Genomic DNA, 22,340 nt, shown 5'->3' with positions numbered 1-22,340 from the left:
AGCTGGAGTCCCTCAGGGCTGCGTGCCCAGGGCGCCACCGTCCGCCCTGGAGCAGGGCGATGGAGCCGTGATTTAAAACTTTATTAAAAAACACGACTTCCAACAATCTAACCCGCTCTATGTTTATGTTTAATGACAGATTAAAGTCAAACAGACGGAGGAACCGAACCGTCCAGCCCTGCGCCTTCATGAGTTCTTCCATCTCAGCTGCTAATCTGGGATTAAAGGAGGCTCGGCGCTCTGGCTCTGCTGCGTCTGCCTCAGGTGAGCTTTGGTCTGCAGGTGAGCCTGGAGGAAGCTGCGCAGCCGGAAGTGCTTCCCGCAGCGCTGGCAGCTGTGCGGCGCCTGGCCGCTGTGGATGCTGCGGTGCCGCAGGAAACTGGAGGCCCGGCTGAAGGTCTCGGCGCAGGTGGAGCAGCGGTAGGGCTTCTGCCCCCCGTGGGTGTAGCGGTGGTCCCGCAGCAGCTCCTTCAGCCGGTAGCTCCTCCCGCACACATCGCAGTGGAACGGCTTGTCCCCCGTGTGGCTGCGCTGGTGCGCCCGGTGCTGCGAGGGGTTGGGGAACTTCTTCCCGCAGACCTGGCAGGTGACGGCCGGCGGCAGCAAGCCGGCCGCCGCCGGCTCCTGGGCGTGCCGGCTGATCATGTGGTTCCTCAGGCAGCGGAAACTTTTGCCGCAGACGGAGCAGAGCTGCTTCTCTCCGGCGTGCGTGGCCTGGTGGCTGCGCAGGTTGGCGGCCTGCGTGAAGCGCCGCCCGCAGGTGGAGCAGCTGAACGGGCGCGGCTCCTGGTGCACCAGCGCGTGGCGCGCCAGGTGGGAGGCGTGGTAGAAGGCCTTGCCGCAGACCTCGCACATAAACGTCTTGCTGAAGTGCGTCACCCGGTGCGTGTTCCGCGCACTGACGCAGGAGTAGCCCTTCCCGCAGATGTCGCAGCGGCAGCTCTTCTCGCCAGTGTGGCGCGCCTTGACATGCAGGTCGCGGTGCGTCTTGTGGTTGAAGCTCTTGGGGCAGAAGCCGCAGGCGAACGGCAGGAGGCTGTGCTCCTTCACCTGGTGTTCTCGGAGCTTCAGGACGCCGCTGAAGGCCCCCCCGCACACCGAGCACAGCGGGTGGGACTTCCTGTGGTGGTCGGCCAGCCGCTCGGCACTGGGGAACAGCCTGCTGCAGCGCCAGCACTGCAGGTGAAGCTCCTCGCTCGCCGGGGCCCCCGCCTCCCGCCGCCTGCAGCGTTTGGCCCCGGCGTCAGGTGGCGCTGGGGGCCGAGCGTACTCATGGTCATCGGTTGGAGGGGAGGAAGAGGCGGGGCGCACCTGCGACTCCTCACCTGTGAGATCAGAGGCGCTGCTTCTGCTGTTACCTGGAACACAGACACAGTTCACCTGATGAGCAGCAGAGGGCGCTGCAGTTAGCTGCCCTATGACGAACAGACCCCATCAGCAGCAGCTGACTCCACCAGGAGCTCCTCACGTCCTCTGCACATCAGCAGGTAGACTCACCCTCAGCGCTCTGCAGCGCCACCAGCAGGCTCCTGGCGTCACCAGCAGCGCTCAGAAATGGAAACATGGTCAGGCTTTGCTCTGCGTCTCTACGGTTTGCCTCTGCAGCCGGTCCGTCACTGACTCTGTACAGCAGGAAATAGGCGTGGCCTGAGCCGGGCTCCTGCTCACCTGACACACAGAAACACAACGATCTTCACCCGGTTCACACCAAACACAGACTCTGACCCAGACCTACCTGAATCGTGTTCATGACCTGATCCTGGCCTAACCCTATCCCAGGATCGGTCTACTAACTGGTTTAGGGACCATTTACCTGGGAGACAGGTTTACACCTGGTCCTGACGGTGTTCCCCAGGGTCCTGTCCTAAAGCTCCTCCCAATGTCTCTAACTAATCCTTCATCTCTACTGTTTTCTACCTCTAAATATTCGCCTCTATGCAGATGATTGAGGGTTTCTTCCTGTGCTAATTGCAAATCATATCATTTTTAAATGTTAAATCTGTGGTAAACACATTAAAAATCTGAAACTGTTTGTCCTGCAGTCTCACCTCCACCTGTCTGGGTCTTTATTAACCCTCCACAGGTGTCAGCCGGTGTGGGCAGAGCCTCTTCCTGCCTGGTCATGCTGGTTTCCAGGATCTTCAGGATTTGATCCACAGCTTCCAGACACAGCCTGTCCACTGCCAGTCCCAGTTCCTCCTGAGGAAACCAGTAAACCTCCATCACTCATTCACACAGACTGAAAAAACCAGTCTCTTCTGACTGGGCCCAACTGGGACCCAAACTGGAACAGAACCAGGGTTCCTCCAAAGAGCCTCTTAATAACTTTGGTCCGAATGAATCCAGATGTTTAATGATAAGTTATGTTTTATTACCAGGTTATTTACTGACCATTTCCTTCAGGAAAACTAACTGCATCTCTCCTTGTTGTCGGGTTTTCCTCTAGATTATATGCAGAACATTCCTGACCATCAGGCGTTTTATTTCAGTGTGTTTGGATCATGCAGGCGAGTCGGGAGGCTCCAGATACAGAACCAGGTTAATAATCTGATTCTGCACCCAGAACCAGGAAACCTGATGGTCGGAGGCCAGCTAGTTCAGGAAATGATCCAGACCTACTGACATTTCACAAAGACATGACAGTGAAAGAGAGACAAAATGTCGCCACCGGAGCACACAGAAAACCCCCAGAAAAGTGATATGAAGCGTCCAGCTGGGTGTCTGTAATGTCCACATCCAGGAACTTGGATCCGTTGATGAGGAGCGGCGTGCGGCTGGTCGGGACCTCCTGACATGGACAGTGATCTCCTTGGTCTTGTCGACGTTCAGGAGTCGGTCGTTCACCAGTCCGCAAGATGCTGCACCTCAGAATGGCTCCCATGATGGTCGTCTGCACATTTCAGGATGTGGTTGGTGGTAAACCTGGGACGGCAGTCGTTGGGCAGCAGGGGGCTGAGGACACTGCCCTGGGGGCCGTCGGTGTTCAAAGAAATGAGGACTTATTACCCACAGGCACAGACTGAGCTCTGTCAGCGAGGAAGTCCAGCAGCCAGTAGAGGCCCAGTGGGACCAGTCAGCAGATCCTGAAGGATGATGGAGCTGAATGCTGAGCTGAACAGCGCAGGTACCGAGGTGTTCCCGGCAGATGAACACCTCGGTACCTGTGCAGATGGCATCCTCAGTGGAGCGGTTATCCAAGCTGGACTGGGTCAGATGATGGAGGCAGTGTGGAAGGGGCCTTCACCTCTCGAAGCATTTCGTCATGGTGGGCGTTAGAGCAGCGAGTGAAAGTCTTTAAGACACGACTGTTGGTCTCTGGAAGCTGGCATAATTACAGTTCAGTTAAAACATGGGGAACGATGGTCTGGCTTTCCTCCAATGGAGTTTATTCAAACCGTTCAAAGACGTTGAGTTCACTGAGGAAGCTAATGTCGACCAGGTGAACCAGTGACAGACTGGAGGCTCTGCCAGCCGTTTACTGGGATCGTGGTACAAACCTGGGTCTTCTGACTGCCGGCGTTTCCTGCCTGGACGGTTCAGAGTCCGGCTGCTAAGGAGATAATCACCAGGCTAAAAACAACAGCATTCTGCAGGTTTTTATGGGAAGTATTAGAGATGTTGTTCAAAGCCTTTCTAAAATATATCCTGACAGGTAATCTCTCTGATACAATAAAACAGGGATTATCAGTTTAATCCCCAAACCTAATAAACATCTAATGGTGGATGTCTATAATCAGAAGATCTCTGTGTATGATTATGAAATGTTAGCTCAGGTTTCTGCTCAGACTGAATAGAACTGAGAGGTTTAACAATCAGCCTTTATCATCGTCCTGTCAGGTTGGATTTCACTCACATTCCTCTCTGAGATGCTGCAAAGTTTAGGGGATTATCTTTGTGGATTAATTGAGCTGCTCTACGGTGATATTTATAGCTCGGTTTCCATAAATCCAGGGCTCCGCTCTAGATTTAAGATCCAGCGAAGCATTTGGCATTACACTGTTAACCACAATAACTCGGTTATTAACGCTTCAAATCAATAACAAGATCATCCAGTTTTCTGACGATAAAAAACAAACAAAAACGATCCAGTGCTGCCCTCAGTATCATTTAATAAATTCCTAAGATAGAAATGTGAGATTCCTCTCATGCATTACTGAACACATCAAAGCATTTCATCAGTCAGAGTCGAGAATGAAGTTAAATGTTTATGAATGAAACAGGAAGAAATGTTTTCAATAAAAGTCCCGATTAATTAATCACATGAGAAGGTTGGTTATTAATGAATCTGACTTTGACGTCATGGTTGTTGCGCTTAGGAAAGAATGGCTTAAAACGTTCCATATGGTTTCATTTTTCTAATTTTATATTTAGGAAGCTGGCAGGATTTGAAATCCTTGGAAATGTGGATTTTGAGACCAGGAGATTCCAGTTAAACTGCCAAACATCCAGACTTCAGGATAATGAATTTTCAGTGGAACTTCTCACTCCATGTTTAAGTTTTAATGAATACTGGTATGAAAACAGTGTTATTTTTCTAAACATATCTTAGATCCTGTGAGTTTGTTGTCATCATTTCTGAGAAAATATCATTGTATTCATTAGATTTTGGGAAGGTGAGCAAAGCGATCCGTTTATCGTAGATTCAGTTAATCAGAAATGTTTTCGGAGATTCAGTATTGATTTTCTCGATCTCCACGTTAAAAGTGAACAACTGAAACTTAACTGACATTAAATGTAACGAGACTGTCAGCAGTGGAATGAGATAAAATATTTATTTAGATTATGAAGGAGATTCTAGTTCATATTCTCCTGCGTTGCTGTTAGTTAAGGACCAAAACCAACATAATAAGAAATAAAAGAATAAATATATGAATAAAAGAATATATATCTTACATATATAAATAAAATAATAAATATATATTTAGTTTTTCCTTTTCTTTACACATGAGTTTCCGTCAAGAAAAATAGATTTTTGCTTTGTCTTTTTCTGCTCGCTGTATTTCGGCTGCATCGTTATGTTAATGAGGAGAGCCGCCTTCTATGTCTGCTATTGGTCAGTAGAGCTTTGGGACCAACGTCACTGCGTCAGACGTTGTGGGGCGTTTAGGTCCAGTCGCTCGGTGCCATCTTTACAGGCCACAGACCAAAACAAACTTTATCCCGGTGGTTTTATTGTGTTACTGACCGCAGTGAAGTTGTTTTCAAGTTGGATACTGGATATTCGCGCTCTGCAGAGTAAGGGACGTTCAGCTCAAGGTTGGTCCGATTTATGAACGCTGATTTCAGCCAGCTGTTCTCTACCGATGCCTCCTGAAGCGCTCGGAGGTTCAGATACCGTCAATTTCCAAACACTCCTGTAAATAAATGCCTTGACTTGTTGTGACCAACTGATACAAAAAAGTGGTAATTCATCCTATTACACAAGGAACACTATCCTCTATTACATGTTTAAGTCATATTCAATAATTGAAATAAATGTAACATTAAATGTTTTCTTCAGTAGCCTCCAAATCGTGTGCCATTAACTCAATCTGTGTGAAATTGTTCCACTAGACTGTATAGATGAGGCATATTTTTATTCCATTTGGACCCCTTTTTTATTTAACCAAAATTATATTTTAAAAAAATGTTCATAAAATATATTACCTCAGATGATCATCACTTGTTACCCGTAATGTTCAACTGCATAAAATTCTAGGACTGGATCTTTTTCATTACATGTTCACTTACCTGGAATATGTTAAATACAACAAATACTTATGAAAGTGTTTTCTGTTTCATAAACTTTATCACCTTTATTGTTTAATTACACATTAAATCAGTTTTCATTATTTACCTCTTCTGGGGTAAATAATGAAATCAGTCTCAGTAACTTGTTGATGGTTTTTCTGTATCGCCTCTTTAATTGACGCCCATGTCGGTCCGATGTTGTGGCGTTTACCTCAGTGACCCACATTCAGCACTGGACCCCAGTCAGGATTGAGCTCATCCATTTCATACGTCGGTTTGCCTTCAAGAGGACATATCAGAACACATCGCTATTAAAGCTGTAAATTTGATAACACTAGTAAAATAGTTTACTTCACAATAATGTAATAACCTCGATGTCCACTGACAAAACTCGGACTATGCTACATAAACAATATTAGCCCGACCTAAGCAAGGTTGACCCACTTAAATGAATTCAACAGAAACTGAACATGAGTACACCCGGACAAAATCATAGCAAAATAAATTATGACACAACACCAACAAAGCAAATTTAGACACTCACCATAATAGAAATGTCTGGAGGAAACTTGTAGGTATCTGGGGATGTTGGAGAAGGTGACATCAGGACGTCGCAACCGCTGACACCATGAGATTCGTCTCCTTTTAGTTAGCTCCGATAGCTTAGCCTCCTCGCGTTGTTTCCAAGCAGGAAAATAGTGAAACGAAAGTCCATTTTCTATCTTTTTACAGTTTCAGTTGTGTGATCGAACATTACATTCAATAACGCAGTAAGTTAGTGCCATAGCTAAATTATTTTAAGTAACTTGGATTAAAAAAAATCTGCGAGACTGTTTTTGTCGGTTATGTTTAACAGAGAGGACCCCAAAGATGGCGCTGGTGTCCCTCCGTCTACAGCAGTGACGTCACGTTCCAAAGCTCTATTGGCCAATAGTAGTCATAGAAGGAAGCTCTCCTCATTAACATAACAATGCAGCAGAAAAAACGCATGTTTAGGGGAAATGAAAAATAAAAATATATACATTACTTGATGGAAACTCATGTGTAAGGAAAAGAAAAAGCTAAATATATATTTATGCTTTTATTTCTTATCAAAATATATATTTATTATTTTATTTCTTATTATGTCGGTTTTGGTCCTCCATAGTTAGTAGCTTTGTTACTTGATAGAAAATAAAAAAGTTAAACTCGCTGCAGAGTGCACAAGGACCGTGACGTCACCCGACATGAGCTGCTGGAGCCGGAAGTGTTGCTGTTAGCCACGGTTAGCTTTACCTCTGACCGGGGCTCCGGGCTGCTTACACGGACCGCATGCCCCGCGGTTCGGAGCTCCGTAAGCAGGGTTTGGGCCAGGCTGTTCACGACCAGAGCCACCTGGCTCCGGACTGCGGCTAAATCCGCCATTCTGGGCCGCGGTCAGCTCCGGGTTAGCAAGCGGCTTACAGCGGCACAGGAACTGACGTAGGTAACTCGTCCAGTGCCTTTTCCGTTTTCTTTAAAAAACAAAAATCATAAACATGGCATAATTCATACAGCAAACAGAGAAAAGCAGCTCATTTTAGCCAGATTCATTCATTTATTATTATTTTATAATAAACCGAAGGAAATTCTGACTTTTTTTTCTCAGAATTTTAACTTTAAGGTCAGAATTGATTTTTTTGGCCCTGATCTTCCATTGGATACAGATTCTTTATTTTAGAAAACCATTTTTGATCGCAGAGGGAAACTAAATGTTGTAACTCTTATAGATTCTGTGGGCAGGAAGGATCTCCCGTAGCAGACTGAGTCACAGGGAGTGAGAAGAAGCCTCTGACTGAAGGCAGTCTGATGCTCATGGTTGATTTTATGGAAGATCCTTCTGTGCATCGTCTTCTCCACTGGCAACAGTCACCAGAACAGAAGCAGAACCAGAACAGAACAGAACCAGAACAGAACAGAACCAGGCTTTATCCGGTTGTTGACCCGTACTGACAGATAATAACAGAAAGATTGACCGACACACAACAATAATCTCCTTTGTTTTGGCCACGTTTTAATTTTTAATCCTTTATTTGTTGTGGAAAATCTCCTGTCATTATTAGAGAGAAACATGAAAACAATAACAATAATCCAGGAAACGCTGCTGAATGTCACCAACATCAGGACAATCTTACAGCTGGTCTGCAGCTGGACTCCTCCTTTCTATGGCTGTCTCCATGGCAACGTGATGGCATCGCTGATGGCTAGCATGACTATGGGTAATCTGAACAGGCCTTCTGCTGCAGACATCCTGAAGATGTTTTAATTGAGTGGACAGCAACACACCTGATGGTTGCCATGGAGATTCTGGACAGAAGGATGCTGGATGGACTACAGGACTCATCCATCATACATCATCCATCCATCTATTTCTTGATTTTTCATCATGATTTATGACACAAAGTCTCAGATGCTCCAAAAATATCTTATTTTTATTTTTCACTCTGGTGACCAATGGCTGTGCAGACATTTAGTAATAATAATAACAACAACAACCATAAACAGTAACTATAGTTTGTATTTTACATTCTGATCTCCAAACACATGGATGAACAGACAGGAAGTTTCCACCCAACACAGATGGAAACGGGGAAAAGAACCAAACAGATCCTGGAGTTCTGGAGTCTGACCCGGTCCAGTGAAGTTCTCCAGGTTCTGCAGAACCTTCAGCCTTTCCTCTAGCTCCGCCCACTCCTCTCTGATTGGTTCCCGGGTGGGTGGGGCTGCCCTGCTCCACTTGCCACATAAATAAACTCCGCCTTAATGCAGCAGGTTTGCATGGCAACAGATGATGCTTCCTCATGAAGGAAGAGCCAATCAGATTGCAGTTCCCATCAGCCAGTCAGAGCAGGCCCCGCCCACCTTCAGCTGTGTTCCTCTGATTCGCCGCTGCTCTCCTGCTGAGGCGAGGGCGTGGTCCTTGGAGAGGCCCCGCCCTCTTCCTGCTGCGACTGTTTGGCAGAGCTGGATAGGTCGATGGCCTCTTCCTCCTCCTCCTCTTCTTCCTCTGTCTCCTCCCCCTCCAGAAGCCCCGCCCCCTCGGCGCGCCGCTCCGGAGCGTCGCAGAACGGATCGGGCGGCGGCGGGCTGGAGCATTTCTTGGCCATCTCCAGGGACTTCTTGTGCATACCTGAGGGGGCGGAGCCAGACCAGATCAGGTCAGAACGGGAGGCGGCCAGCAGGGGGCGCTGTGAGTGAGCGCGTGTGCATTGCTGCCGGTGTGCGTGTGCGTGGCACTGACGTGCATGCGGCTCACCGAGCAGCCAGGGGGCGCAGGAACCCATCATGCCGTTCTTGGCCGAGTTGAGGATGGACTCCGGCAGCGGGATGGAGTGGCGGACCATGGCGCCGTACAGACCGTACTCCGCCATGACGCTGCTGCGGCCCCAGCACTTCTCACGCTTCCGCCACTTCGCCCGCCGGTTCTGGAACCACACCTGGACACCAGCAGAACCACAGCATGTGGACCGGGTCAGGACAGACAGAACCACAGCATGTGGACTTTAGTAGAATGACTTTTTGTTTAATATATTTTGAAGTTTGGGTCATTTCTTATTTTTGGTCGTGGCTGTCGGTCCGCTGGGTTCTGTCCTGAGCCCCGCCCGCCGCTCCTCCTCCACGCGGTTCAGCCGCAGCTCACCTCCGTCCCGCCTATCGGTGTTTCTGTTCGCCTTAGTTTGTTTGCTTTTCGGTGTAATGTTGGCCTGGTGGGACCGGTTCTCCTGTTTTCGGTCTTTCTTTTGCAGTAGGTTCCGTACCAGTGGGGGCTCCGGCGGCCCGGTACCGGGTCGGCTCCCTGCTGTACCGTTTTGTTCTTTTGGATCGGCTCACCAGGTCCAACTTTCTGTTAATACTTTTATTTTTCTCTTGTTTTGGACTGAGGGTGTTTAACTGTCTCTCTTTTGCAAAGCAGCTGAAGCAAAAGAAAAGATAAAAGTTTTAAATAAAATCATTTTGGACCCTCTTTCTTGCCTCCGTTCCTCAAATATGTTGCGCCCTTTTTGGACGTAACAAATATTATAATATAACGATTATTAATAAGCTATAATAAAGTATTGATTGAATAGATGTTTGTGTAATATTTTTTATACATTTGAGAATTAAATAATTGATGAATATCATTTTGTTTTATTTTAGTTTCTGTATTTTAATGTAAATATAAATATATAAAGACTTTATTCAATTAAAATGAGTATATTATCATAAATAATAAATTTTTTTATCAATGATAAATTCTTATGAATGACTAACAAATAAATTAATGTGTGCATTATTTTAAACACCTAAATAATTTATGAATATGTGTCACATTGTTTTATTTTAGTTCATATATTTTATACACAAAAGGTAATAATACATTTATTTAATAAAGATTAGTGATTATATTATTACTGAATCTAAAAGGAGAACAGAAAATAAATAAGTTCACACAAACAAAACACTGTCCTCGGTTCTGTGGACCTCCTCTTTATGCACACATCAGAACCGAACGGAACCCACCGAACCGGACCCCAGGCTCACCTGGATCCGGTCCTCCGGCAGCTCCGTCTTCATGGCCAGCATCTCCCGGGCGTAGACGTCCGGATAGTGGGCCTCATGAAAGGCCTTCTCCAGCTCCTCCAGCTGGTGGGAGGTGAAGACGGTGCTGAGGAAGAGGAAGAGGAATCAGGTCGGCATTAGCTGAGCTGCACTTTCAGAACCGGAACCAGTTCTGTTCACATGGTTTAATGCTGCTGCTTTAACAATAATAATAATAATAGTAATTATTATTATTATTATATTTGTAGCTAATTATTTAATCTTTAATGCCTTAAATTAATTCTCTCTGATGGGTAAAGTGATTTATTGAGAGAAAATCCATTTAAAACGCCAGATGTTTTTATTTTGATGTTTTTCTGAGTAAATTAAAATAAATCTGTTTGAACCAAACGTATTTATTAATTACCAAACTAGAATTTATTCATTGTTATTGATTTATAATTCGATAAAGTCAATCAGGATTTACTTGTTGTCAGTAATTAGAAACCGGTTCTGGTCCATCAGAATTTAATTAATAAAAATCAAATTTCGTTTCATTTAATATTTTCTGTTTGTTTTTTTTTATTTTCGTCAGTAATTTCTAAATCAGCTCAAAGTCCCGGAGCTGCTGCGTATATCGGAACCGAGCCGCAGATTCAGAGGAAAAATAAATCTTACAATTTAATATTTTAAATTTGTCTAATTTCTGTTATTTTTCAAACTTGTTTCCGGGTGAAGATCTTCCTCACCGGTGTCTCCTCTTCTTCCTCTTCTGGGAGTTTCCGGAGCTTTTCGAGTCGTTTCGGTCCGACAGACATTCTTCATCTGCACAACAGAACCAGAACATCAGAACCAGACCGCGGTGGAAATGGGCCACTCCAGAACCGGACCGGTCCGTACCGGAGTACTGGTCCCGCTGGGCCTCCAGGTTCTGCATGTAGTGCCCGTCTGGCCGCGCCTGCAGCAGCGGCAGGTGTCCCGGCAGGAAGCACGGCGCCCCGGCGGGCTGCTGCGCCGCCAGGCTGCACAGGAAGCCGAGGCCGAGCGGCAGCGACCCGCCCGGGAACGAGAAGCCGCCGAGGCCGCCGGCCGGGCCCGGAGGCTCCGCGGCGGTCCCGGAGCCCGAGGCGGGCGGTCCGGAGCCCGGCGGCCCGGCGGGCTGCTGCCGCGCCGCCAGGTCTGATTCCAGACCCAGCAGGTCGGTGATGGCGAAGCCTTTGGACCGGAACCCGGAGCCGTGCAGCCGGGCCTTGTCGATGCCGAACCCCGGGGAGAGCATCCGCACCCTGGGCTTGTCCTCGCTGAGCTCCTCCCGGCCGGTCATGCTGAGGAAGAGGAGGGATGAAGGTCGAAAAACGGGACCTGGACCCGGTGGGGGGAATTTATGCGGCCCCGGGCCCCCGGGTCCGCGGCGGCAGCCAATCAGGAGCCAGAACCAGCGGGGTGGGCAGGAGGAGGGGGGGGGGTCTCCTCTCAATCCCAGAGGATTAATTGCCACCAATTTCCCTCCAATCCGATCTGGATTTACTGACCGGAGGAAGAGGAGGAGGAGGAAGGTTTAGTTTGTTGATCTTTGATCAGACCCAGATCTCCTCTTCATCTTCTCCCTGTGGCGTCACCGAGCTGCAGGAGTTACCATGGCAACCACATCCTAGAGCCAGGTGAGGTCAAAGTTTAAAACCTTTAACAGAATCAGAAACAAAAAGAAATGAAGAAGCAAGGTTCAGATTCTGGAACAAGAGACGGAGAGACAGGAGGACAGAAAGACAGGAGGACAGAAAGACAGGAGGACAGAAAGACAGGAGGACAGAGAGACAGGAGGACAGAGAGACAGGAGGACAGAGAGACAGGAGGACAGAAAGACAGGAGGACAGAGACAGGAGGACAGAAAGACAGGAGGACAGAGAGACAGGAGGACAGAGAGACAGGAGGACAGAGAGACAGGAGGACAGAGAGACAGGAGGACAGAGAGACAGGAGGACAGGAAGTTCATCTATAAAACGCCCCATGAAGGCAGGAACATCTAGATTACCAACAGGTGCAATCATCTTCAGATTATATCAGATCAATTTAAGATTAAATATTAATTTATTTCTATATTTATTTATTTGTTTGTCATTTCTGAGTGAGAAAAGTCCAGATAAATCCAACATCCTGACTTGAAATGATCCTGGAAACTGAAATATAAATGCATCAATATTTACTAACATCATGAAAACGGCTTTGTTATTCATTTCATTGAGGGCGGCGCAGTAGGCTGGGGTGGTGGTTCCATCCCCGCTCCACCTGCCTGGTCAGGCTGTGGCTACTATGCAGTAGCTCATCACCATCAGTGTGAATGAATGAATGAATGAATGAATGAATGACAGCAGAAGGACTTTGGGTTCCTCTGGACCTCATAAGGAGCAACAGAGACAGAGCAAACACACACACACACACACACACACACACACACACACACACACACACACACACACACACACACTTCTTATTTTAACTTCATCATCTTCAGACACATTAATGCAATAAATGAATTAAAACTCAGTTCTAAATATGAAAAAATTATCCTAAAGACATGTTTACTAATAATAATAATGATAATAAACCAATAATTCAATTTGTTATTTCCAACAAAATTAACAATGAGTAAAAAAACTACGTTAAAATTAATAAATGACAGATTAAATTAATCAAATCTAAATATTGTCAAACAACTGAGGAAGATCAATCAAAACACTTATAGATATTTTTAATTATTAAAAATAATTTTATTTCTGAAACTAGACCTCATTTATATTTCTGAATATTTAAAACGGTAATTTTTAAAATGCAAATTTCCTAAAATATTAATGATTAGAATTCAAGTTTTATTAAAAGTTTGGTTTTGATTAAAAATCAAATGTAAAATATTTCCTTCCTGGTTCATCCAGCGTCATCAATAACCAATAACCCTAATCAATAACCAATAACCAGCACAAACCTGCAGATCCATTTCTTTTTCTCTAATGATGGATCTTCCTCATCTGGAGGTGATGATGATGATGATGAGGTCCGGTGGTACCAGCCAGAACCTGGTTCTGTTGGGGTGGTCCGGATCGTCCAGAATCGGTTCTTCAGTTCATCTGACACCAGGAGGCTCGGTCCAAACTGGACCTGAGGTTCTGCCAACCGCATCCTCAGCAGATCCAGAGTCTGAAACGTCTCCAGAACTGGGAAGATTTCCAGAGTGGACCGGGCCATCAGAACCGGCCTGGTGCTCACTGTCACTCTGGATGGCTCCTCTGAAGGCCCCACCCATGACCCCTGACCCCTGACCCAGGCCCCTCTGAGCCGGGTCCAGGTCTCTGGAGACGAACGGCTGCAGGTCCGGTTAAGAACCGGGTCAGACAGTTTTAATCATTGGCCATTAGAGCTTCCAGTGTGTCTGGATAGAACCTTTAAAGATTACTGGGGGGGCTGGCAGGGGGGAGGGGGGACAGTAAGGGCACGTGTGCTGGTCCGGACCTGGTCCAGACCTCCAGACTTTAATTGAACCACTTTAATCCTGGAGCCGTTTTACTCTCTGAATGAGGTTAATCTATTAGCATAAATGTGAATTTATGAATAATTAGTGGGACATGAAGGGGAGGCGGGATGGGGGTGGGGGTGGGGGGTAAAGGGTGAGGGGTAAAGGGTGAGGGGTAAAGGGATGGGGGGTAAAGGGATGGGGGTAAAGGGTGGGGGTAAAGGGTGAAGGGTAAGGGGTGGGGGTACGGGGTGAGGGACAAAGGGTTGGGGGTAAGGGAGGGGGAAAGGGGTGGGGAGTTAGGGTGGGGGGTAAAGGGTGGGGGGTAAGGGGTAAGGGGTTAGGGTGGGGGGTAAAGGGTGAAGGGTAAGGGGTGGGGGTACGGGGTGAGGGGCAAAGGGTTGGGGGTAAGGGAGGGGGAAAGGGGTGGGGGGTTAGGGTGGGGGGTAAAGGGATGGGGGTAAAGGGATGGGGGTAAAGGGTGGGGGTAAAGGGATGGGGGGTAAAGGGATGGGGGTAAAGGGATGGGGGTAAAGGGTTAGGGTAAAGGGATGGGGGTAAGGGGTTAGGGTGGGGGGTAAAGGGATGGGGGTAAAGGGTGGGGGTAAAGGGATGGGGGTATAGGGATGGGGGTAAAGGGTTAGGGTAAAGGGGTGGGGGGACTGTTGTTACTGTTGCTGGTGGGAAACAGAACAATGGACCAGAACAGCAGCTGACTGGATGGTTCTGATGGACTGGGTGCATCAGAACCATCAGGGTCCCGTCTCTATGACGACCAGCTGCTGCTCATTGTTGGACCTTCTGGTGGAAACCCGTCTCTGCTCTCCTTCCAGAACCTCTGAGGTTGTGCTGGGCCTTCAAACCGGACCCTCAGTGAAGCACGATGGTGGCAGCATCATGGCCTGGAGAACAGCTAACATTTCCTCTGAGGTCCAGTCCTGGTTCCGACCCAAAAGCCCTCAGCACATTTCTGTCCTGAGTAGTTTTTTGGACTGGGTCACAACCAGACCTGGATGGGTCCAGATGGGTCCAGATGTGTCCATATTCAGAACCATCCTGACCCGTTTGGACCCGGCTCAGGCCTTGAATCTGTCCAGAATTATTGAGTTGATGCTACATGCAGATTACAGCGGTGACCTCTGACCCCTGACGTCTGCACATTAATTACAGAAGGTCAAAGAGAAACGATGATGATGATGATGATGATGGAGATGAAGAGTGGATGAAAAGATCAGAAATAATCTGAAGATTATAATCAATCAATCTGCTCCGTCATATGAAGGTAATCCACAGTATTGATTTAATCCAGACTCTTCATCTGATGTTCTGCTTACTAATCTGCTCCTCTGATCAACTCCACCGATCAATAATCATCTGCAGAGACTCAGAATTTACAGCAGCAGGAACCAAAACGAACCAGATTTTGTTTTTATTTGGTCAGTTTGGCCAAATTAAACCGTAAAAACTTTAATTTGTCAAATAAAAACCACACACAGACTGGCTCTGGACCAATCAGAGGCTCAGCATTTAGCATGATTAGCTAACTGGCAACAACAATTAGCCTTTAGTAATAGTTAGATAACCGTTAATTGTTAGCATTAGCTTGATGTTAGCGGTTAGTGCTAACTAGATATCAACTTTAATTAGATATCAGAAAGTTGTAAGTCCTAACCAAATGTTAGCAGTTCCTAGAAATCTGTTAGCTGTTGGTGGGTGGAGTTAATTCATCCACTTCCTGCTAGGCTAACGCTTTTCCTGAAACCACACCCAGAACACCTGTGGCTTTTTAAAATAAAATTGAAAGATAATTAAAATAATACAGATGGAAAAACATTTTTCCGCTGACTAAACCAAATAAAACATGAATGACATCACACTGTGTTTAAAGTGAGCATATTGATCCTAAATGTTGTGTGGTGAGCTAACGGGCTAGCAGGCTAACATGAGCCGCTGACCTCCTACTGGAGGAAACCGGCTGATTGTTGCTTCTCCTCCTGGTGAAAGTCGGACAAAATTAGGGCCAAGTTGCAGTTTAATCCCTGGGGATTGACTGGCAGGCTGGCAGCTCCGTGTGTGTCTGCGTGGAAGAAGGTAAAAATGGTCAGCGGGTTTAAAAAGCAATTAGTTTGGAGGAATCTGCTTATCAGAGATAATTAAAGCAAATTTGAGGCTGATGTTTTTAATCCGTCTCTGTTCTCCTTTTTCTTTCTGATGATGTCAGCTGAGATTTATTTCTGCTTAAAATAAACTGTTGAGATTATTTTTAATCAGTGAAATCCTGGTTATCTGCGAGTGGATGAGCTGCAGGGAGGCAGCCAATCAGAGCGCACCTTAATCAGCGGGAAGATCCGTCAAACAGCAGCAAATAGGCAGGCCGTTTTAAAGGCACAGCGCCGTCTTAAAGGGACAGCGCAGTCTTAAAGGGACAGCGCCGTCTTAAAGGGACAGCGCAGTCTTAAAGGGACAGCGCCGTCTTAAAGGGACAGCGCAGTCTTAAAGGGACAGCGCCGTCTTAAAGGGACAGCGCCGTCTTAAAGGGACAGCGCCATCTTAAAGGCACAGCGCCGTTTTAAAGGCACAGCCGTCTTAAAGGCACAGCACCGTTTTAAAGGCACAGCCGTTTTAAAGGCACAGTGCCGTCTTAAAGGCACAGCGCCGTCTTAAAGGGACAGCATCGTTTTAAAGGCACAGCCGTTTTAAAGGCACAGCAGTTTTAAAGGCACAGCGCCGTCTTAAAGGCACAGCGCCGTCTTAAAGGGACAGCGCAGTCTTAAAGGCACAGTGCTCTGCGAACAGCAGGAACCTAGAAATAAAAAAACTGGTTCAGAACTGGTTCTGTTGTTCCAGAACTTTTTCCTCATGTTAGCAGGTTTCCCAGCTCCGCATCAAACCAGGACCCAGAAAACATCTGGTTCTGGTGCTGGTTCCTGTTGGGAGTCTGGTTCAGGTAGCATGCTACAAGATGACACAGGAAATGATGTCACAGTCCTGGCTGATACAAACCCCACATGTTAACATTGATGCTCCAGATGTGGAGGATTTCATAGATAGAGAAAAGCTGCGTATATGTCTGTGTCCGTGTGTGTGTGTGTGTGTGTGTGTGTGTGTGTGTGTGTGTGTGTGTAGGTGTGTGTGTGTGAGTGTCTGTCTGTGTGTACCAAGTTTTCATATCCTTATGGGAACCTATATCTGTCTACAATGTGGGGTTATGGAGACATTTTCTTGGTCCCCATGAGGGAAAATGTTGTTTTTGGATTAGTGGGTTTAATGTGACGCTGCAGCGTATTTAAGGTGGAGCTGCAGCGTATTTAAGGTGGTGCTGCATAACGGCTCCCAGTCAGAAGGAAAACGGCTGGAGGCCGGATTCTGTCTATAGGACCAGAACCAGTACCGGTACCAGCATGATGAACAGAACAGCTTTCTATGAAAACCTCATTACCGGAGGACCCGGTAGAACTTCAGAACAGAACCAGACCAGAGGCCTGTCTTCTTCAGGACCTCTGTTGGTTGTCAGGAGGAAGTAGCGGTTCTGTGGGCCATTTGGGCCGGGCTCATCCCAGAACTTTTCATCTGGGTCGAGCAGAACATCTGCAGCTGCTGGAAGCTCCTGCTCTAATCCTCCAATCAGAGCGCGGCCTCCTCCTCGCTGCTGCCGCTCTGTTGATCCTAAGCCGCCGTTCATCGACTCGCTTTAATAAAAGATCAGAACACCAGATGGTTCCGTCTGATCCAGAACCAGATTACTGCGGGTCAGAACTTTGCCGGGGCCTCAGGGTCCACTGTGGGCCAGGTGAGGGGTCATCCAGGTGAGGGGTCATCCAGGTGTTCACTGATCTTCATCGTCTCTGGAGAGCAGTAGGAGAAAGTGGTTGAGTGGTAACGTCCTTTGGTAACCATGGTAGCGCCACAACATTGTGGTTGCCCTCCCACGCAGACCATAATAACCCAAACTGTTGCTGGGGGACCAAGAGGAACCCCGGAATGGAGCGGTGGCCTCTCAGAACCAGAACCGGCCCACTTTAATCCCTCGTGGCGTTTGATTGGACCTGATCGGCTCTCCAACATGTGAGCAGCAGATTGAACAATTCGGCTCCGAAATGAGATTCTGGGCGGCGGGAAGATGGACAATATGTAATCCAGGGCGGTTCTGACGGCCCGGATTAAACCGTCAGATTCATCAGATGGACTTAAACACAATATGTTCCTGATTGTCAGATTCATCTCTTCATCAGGGGCCAGCCGGTCTGGTCCGGTCCGGTCCGGAAGAACCTGGCCCACCACAGCAGAACCAGCCTGCAGCTCCACTTCCCCTGATTAAAACGTTTTTAGATACATAAAATTACCCAGAAAGCCATTCTGCTGATCCCTGGCCTGGTCTCAGCCGAACCGTGTTTTCCCTCCTGACCCGACCTGCTGCTTCCGGTCCGATCAGGTGACAGATTCAGGATCAGTAACATCATGAGGTCAATGAAACTTCAGTAAAGGAACAAATTAGGCTGGAAGAAAACCTGCATGTCTGGCGTTGGCCGCCATTTTGTTGGGAGTGAACCAAAATGAATCGTCACTGTTCCCGTCTCAGTGAACCTGCCTCCTGCACAGCTTCCACAGGCTCATAATCTCCCAGAATGCCGAGCTCTCACATGGAGTGCGGCGTGTTTCTACTGCTGAGTGTCTGCAGAGTTCAGCTGCAGATCGCTGGGAAGAAAACCTGATCAGACTGGTCAAAGCAGAACCCTCTGCCCCCGATGGGACCCATTCTGTCCCAGATGGGGCCCATGCAGCTGGAAACACCATTGATTCCTGGCAGACTGTGTCTGTTCATACTGTTGGTTCAGGATGTTGAACATGGATTTCTGCTAACAAGATTTGGTGGCTACCTGGTATATGGAGAATCTGTAACTGATTGGCAGCCATTAGCGGTTAGCTACTTTTTTTTTTAAGGTTTTATGGCTCTAGTGGCCTTTATTTGAAAGTAGTTCGACAGGAAAGAGGGTAATGAGAGAGGGGGAAGACATGCGGCAAATGTCACCAGGCTGGGAATCGAACCTGCGACCACCAGCATGAAAACTAAGGCCTCAATACAGGGGTTGGTTAGCTGCTTTTTGATCAACAGTGATCAGTGATTAGCTGTTAGCGGTTAGCTGCAAGGAATGAGCTGTTCTATCAACAGTCAGAGCAGAAAGTCGGTCTGGATCGGTTCCTGCTGCGAGTCTCCAGTCGGCTGCAGCTCCTGGAAAACACCTTGGATGGGCGATCTGGGTCAGAGTTCATGGACTGACTTACACACACACACACACACACACACACACACACACACACACACACACACACAAGCACAGTGTCCCAGGTTTGCTTCTGTTTGACGTTTAATAACGGCAGCTTGTGATTCTGAGGAGCTGTTGAGGCTCAGAGGAGGAGGAGGAAGAGGGTCCTCCTCCTCCTCCTCCTCCTCCTGTCTGTCTGACCTCGGTGGAGGATTAGCCGCTCGGACTCCTTTCATTTTTCAATCATTTTTAAACAAAGCCTTCAGATTAGCCGCAGAGTCAGGGTGCATCAAATAAAGAAAATTGCATTAAATTATCCCATTAATATTATTATATTGCATCATTATATAATGGAAGGCAGCGGTTCTGTTCAGGCATGCTGCGGGCCTTGTCTGAAACAAGCTGGATGAAAATGGATCGGCTGTTTAGAGACGCTGAGACGCTGCAGCATCCGCCGGTCAACAGGCATCTCTCTGAGGGCCTCAGGGGGCCACAGGGGCCTCAGGGGGATGAGGGGGCCACAGGGGGCTGAGGGGGGCATCAGGGGGCCACAGGGCGCTTCAGGGGACTGCAGGGGGCCACAGGGGGCCTCAGGGGGCTGCAGGGGGCCCACCGCCCTACAGCCCCCTGCGGCCCCTGGGGGCCGCTCTCCAGTAATCTGTTTCTAATGGGTTGTTTTTGGAGCAGTTAATCTCTGGACAGGAACATGCTGCAGAATAATAACAGAGCTGATGAAAACAGTTTAATCTTCGTCCTAATGTGGCCTAATCCAAGCACGTCTTCCTGGGATGAGATGGTGTTTAATCGACTTTAGGAGAATTAGTCATTCCTTATTACCGTCGTGGTTTTTACAGGACTTTCCTGGAAAATCCCATTCAACACACATTTTAATTTCATTTCTGAGCCACAATCATGTTGAGGGCGATGTAACTAATCCAATAACATCAATCAGGGAGGGGCGCTGCTGCAGCGGCTGGTGGAGGCTGCAGGACACGCCACCATGACCCCGATGTACTGCAGCACCGAGCCCAGGCAGCTGGCTGCTGGTTGAGGTTAAACCAGAGTTCCAGTTCTGATCCCGATGCTCCAGTAGACCTGAGTCAGGTGATCGGCCTGCTGCAGCAGCAGCCATGTTGATGCTGCAGCAGCAGGCTGTAGGTGCTGCAGCAGCAGGCTGTAGGTGCTGCAGCAGCAGGCTGTAGGTGCTGCAGCAGCAGGCTGTAGGTGCTGCAGCAGCAGGCTGTAGGTGCTGCAGCAGCCTGCCGTGTTCCTCCAGATGATAATCGTTCTCATCCTAATCAGGATCAGAAGTGAAGCAGTTCGGTCCAGATGTCTAATCCAGCCGCGTCTTCCTGCAGTTATGAAGCTGAATTATGGCAGCAGAAATCCTCCATTAGTCCTAATAATCCCGCTGATGGTCACATGACCCACTTACCGCCGCGTGCTCATTGCGTGGTTCTGCCGGAGGAGCCGGTCCGAACCCGCATGAGCAGAACCAACCCACTTCCTGTCAGCAGGTCGGATGTTTGAGTGGATCGTCTTCCTCCCAGAGATCAGGTGGGTCACCAAGGCAACCAGCCGAGGTCTGCAGACCAGAACCGGCCCGGCCCACTTTCCCCAGACGTTCCACGGCTGCTTGCGTCGCCATGGAGACGGCGTGTGATCGGCGTCTCAGTGATCTGTGTGTAAATCTGCGGCCGATTAGGAACCACTCAGCTTTTGTTCTGCTGAACCATCAGAGTGATGAAATGAAAAGCAGCAGCAGATTACAGAACCATTAAGGTCAGAGCCGCCATTAACTGATAAACAGCCATTAGAGGCTTACGGCGGCCATGACAGGCACAGCGAGGAGGAGGAGGAGGAGGAGGAGGTGATGAAGCTGAGCCTTCAGGCTGTCAGCAAAACATCAAGGATCTGATTGGCTCCTGTAGATTAATGAGTTAATGAGGGGGCGGAGCCACCAGGAGGTTTGAAGGGCTGGTTTATTCTTTATTATATTTTTAATCTTAATCTGGTGCAAAATTTGACTCCTGAGATTATGGATAATTTTAGTTTCAGGTTTTTAGTTCATCTGGAGTTTCTCTTCTTCCGGTTTAATGTGTCTGATCAGCTTCTAGAAAACCGATGAAACCTTGACCGCTGTGTGGAGACAGCCCACTCCACCAGTAGGAACCAGTAGCCACCAGGACCCACCAGTAAGGTAAGGTAATTTTATTTATATAGCACATTTTCAGCAACAAGGCCATTCAAAGTGCTTTACACGAGTGAAAAAGAAATACAAACAAACAAAAGGAAAAAGAGGAAAGGACACATTAGGGCAAATGGCAACATTCAGACAAAACAAAGGGCAAAACAAAGACATGAGTGAAGGTGGTGACGTCAAAGGGCCATGAAACCTCGTTGGTCAGCCTCACAGCAGAAGTCCAATAAGATGTTATCCAGGAATGTCCTTGGGAGCGCTCAGCTCCACAGCTGCATGGATACAGGATGGGGTGAGGAGGGAAGGAGCGTTATGTTTACCTATCTTATGAAATATGCAGCCCTTCCAAGGCCACACGGGGAAAGCCAGTTCAGAAACAGAATGTCTTAGGTCGGGAAGATTATAAATATCAATCTTCACTAAAGTCTCTCTGATACGTCTCAGTTCCCAATCATCCAAATTAGTTTGGCCGTTCCACTGAGCCAAAACTACCAACTTCTCCAAGATCGACTCCATTCTGTTAGTGAGTTTTAGAGTCCTCGTCTCTGTCCACACCAACAGTCTGAGTGTTCGCTAGTTCGGCCAAGTCCGTCACAAATTTGTCGATAATCCAGGAATCTACAAGCTCCAAACAGCAGAAATCCTGTTATCATGAATAAATCCAGGTGAATCCCGCCGGGTGTGTCCCTGCAGGGCAAGAGGCTCTCCTGTGCCCAGACTTCTCGTCAAGAAAATTTGATCAATTGCATTGAGAGATCGGTTGACCAGATCCATAATTTGTAGATTTGAAGGATGTGCAAAGAAAGGCTCCAAAAATATAGAAATATAGGAAAAAAGACAGGACAAAAGCAGAGCAAGCAGGGCAGACATGGGCAGGGAGGGAGCAGAGGGAAAAAGCGTCCGCCTTCATCGAGAGCAAGAGAGTAAAGGAACCAGTAGCTACCAGTAGAATCAGTAGAACCAGTAGAAACCAGTAGGAACCAGTAGCCACCAGTAGGAACCAGTAGGAACCAGTAGGAACCAGTGGAACCAGTAGGAACCAGTAGAACCAGTAGAAACCAGTAGGAACCAGTAGCCACCAGTAGGAACCAGTAGCCACCAGTAG

General features: G+C 47.7%; 2 protein-coding genes across 2 annotated transcripts; both read right to left on the bottom strand.

Annotated features, from left to right (window-relative positions):
• Positions 1 to 111: 111 nt before the first annotated feature.
• Positions 112 to 8,071, bottom strand: LOC106912658 (uncharacterized). The gene is made up of 4 exons (XM_088013388.1): positions 7,006 to 8,071; positions 2,049 to 2,199; positions 1,498 to 1,668; positions 112 to 1,358 (listed from the first exon to the last, which is right to left on the bottom strand). The coding sequence occupies exons 1-4, from the start codon at positions 7,132 to 7,134 to the stop codon at positions 211 to 213; spliced, it is 1,599 nt and encodes a 532-aa protein (XP_087869514.1). The 5' UTR covers positions 7,135 to 8,071; the 3' UTR covers positions 112 to 210.
• Positions 8,072 to 8,161: 90 nt separating this feature from the next.
• On the bottom strand, positions 8,162 to 11,618 carry vsx1 (visual system homeobox 1 homolog, chx10-like). Its single transcript, XM_088013390.1, has 4 exons — positions 11,167 to 11,618; positions 11,016 to 11,091; positions 10,270 to 10,393; positions 8,162 to 9,185 (listed from the first exon to the last, which is right to left on the bottom strand). The coding sequence occupies exons 1-4, from the start codon at positions 11,588 to 11,590 to the stop codon at positions 8,613 to 8,615; spliced, it is 1,197 nt and encodes a 398-aa protein (XP_087869516.1). The 5' UTR covers positions 11,591 to 11,618; the 3' UTR covers positions 8,162 to 8,612.
• Positions 11,619 to 22,340: the final 10,722 nt, after the last annotated feature.

The sequence above is a fragment of the Poecilia mexicana genome, unplaced genomic scaffold (assembly GCF_051168715.1).
Source record: "Poecilia mexicana isolate PSO_F unplaced genomic scaffold, ASM5116871v1 scaffold_15, whole genome shotgun sequence".
NCBI classification, from domain to species: domain Eukaryota; kingdom Metazoa; phylum Chordata; class Actinopteri; order Cyprinodontiformes; family Poeciliidae; genus Poecilia; species Poecilia mexicana.
This window is presented reverse-complemented; position numbering and strand designations above follow the sequence as displayed.

Coding starts and splice junctions, on each gene's coding strand:
- vsx1 (XM_088013390.1), bottom strand. CDS start 11,590: ATGACCGGCCGGGAGGAGCTCAGCGAGGACAAGCCCAGGGTGCGGATG. Junction 11,092..11,166: donor CCAGCGGGACCAGTACTCCG/GTACGGACCGGT, acceptor TCTGTTGTGCAG/ATGAAGAATGTCTGTCGGAC. Junction 9,186..10,269: donor TGCCGGAGGACCGGATCCAG/GTGAGCCTGGGG, acceptor GCTGGTGTCCAG/GTGTGGTTCCAGAACCGGCG.
- LOC106912658 (XM_088013388.1), bottom strand. CDS start 7,134: ATGGCGGATTTAGCCGCAGTCCGGAGCCAGGTGGCTCTGGTCGTGAAC. Junction 2,200..7,005: donor GCCCGGAGCCCCGGTCAGAG/GTAAAGCTAACC, acceptor TGGTTTCCTCAG/GAGGAACTGGGACTGGCAGT. Junction 1,669..2,048: donor AAAGACCCAGACAGGTGGAG/GTGAGACTGCAG, acceptor TCTGTGTGTCAG/GTGAGCAGGAGCCCGGCTCA.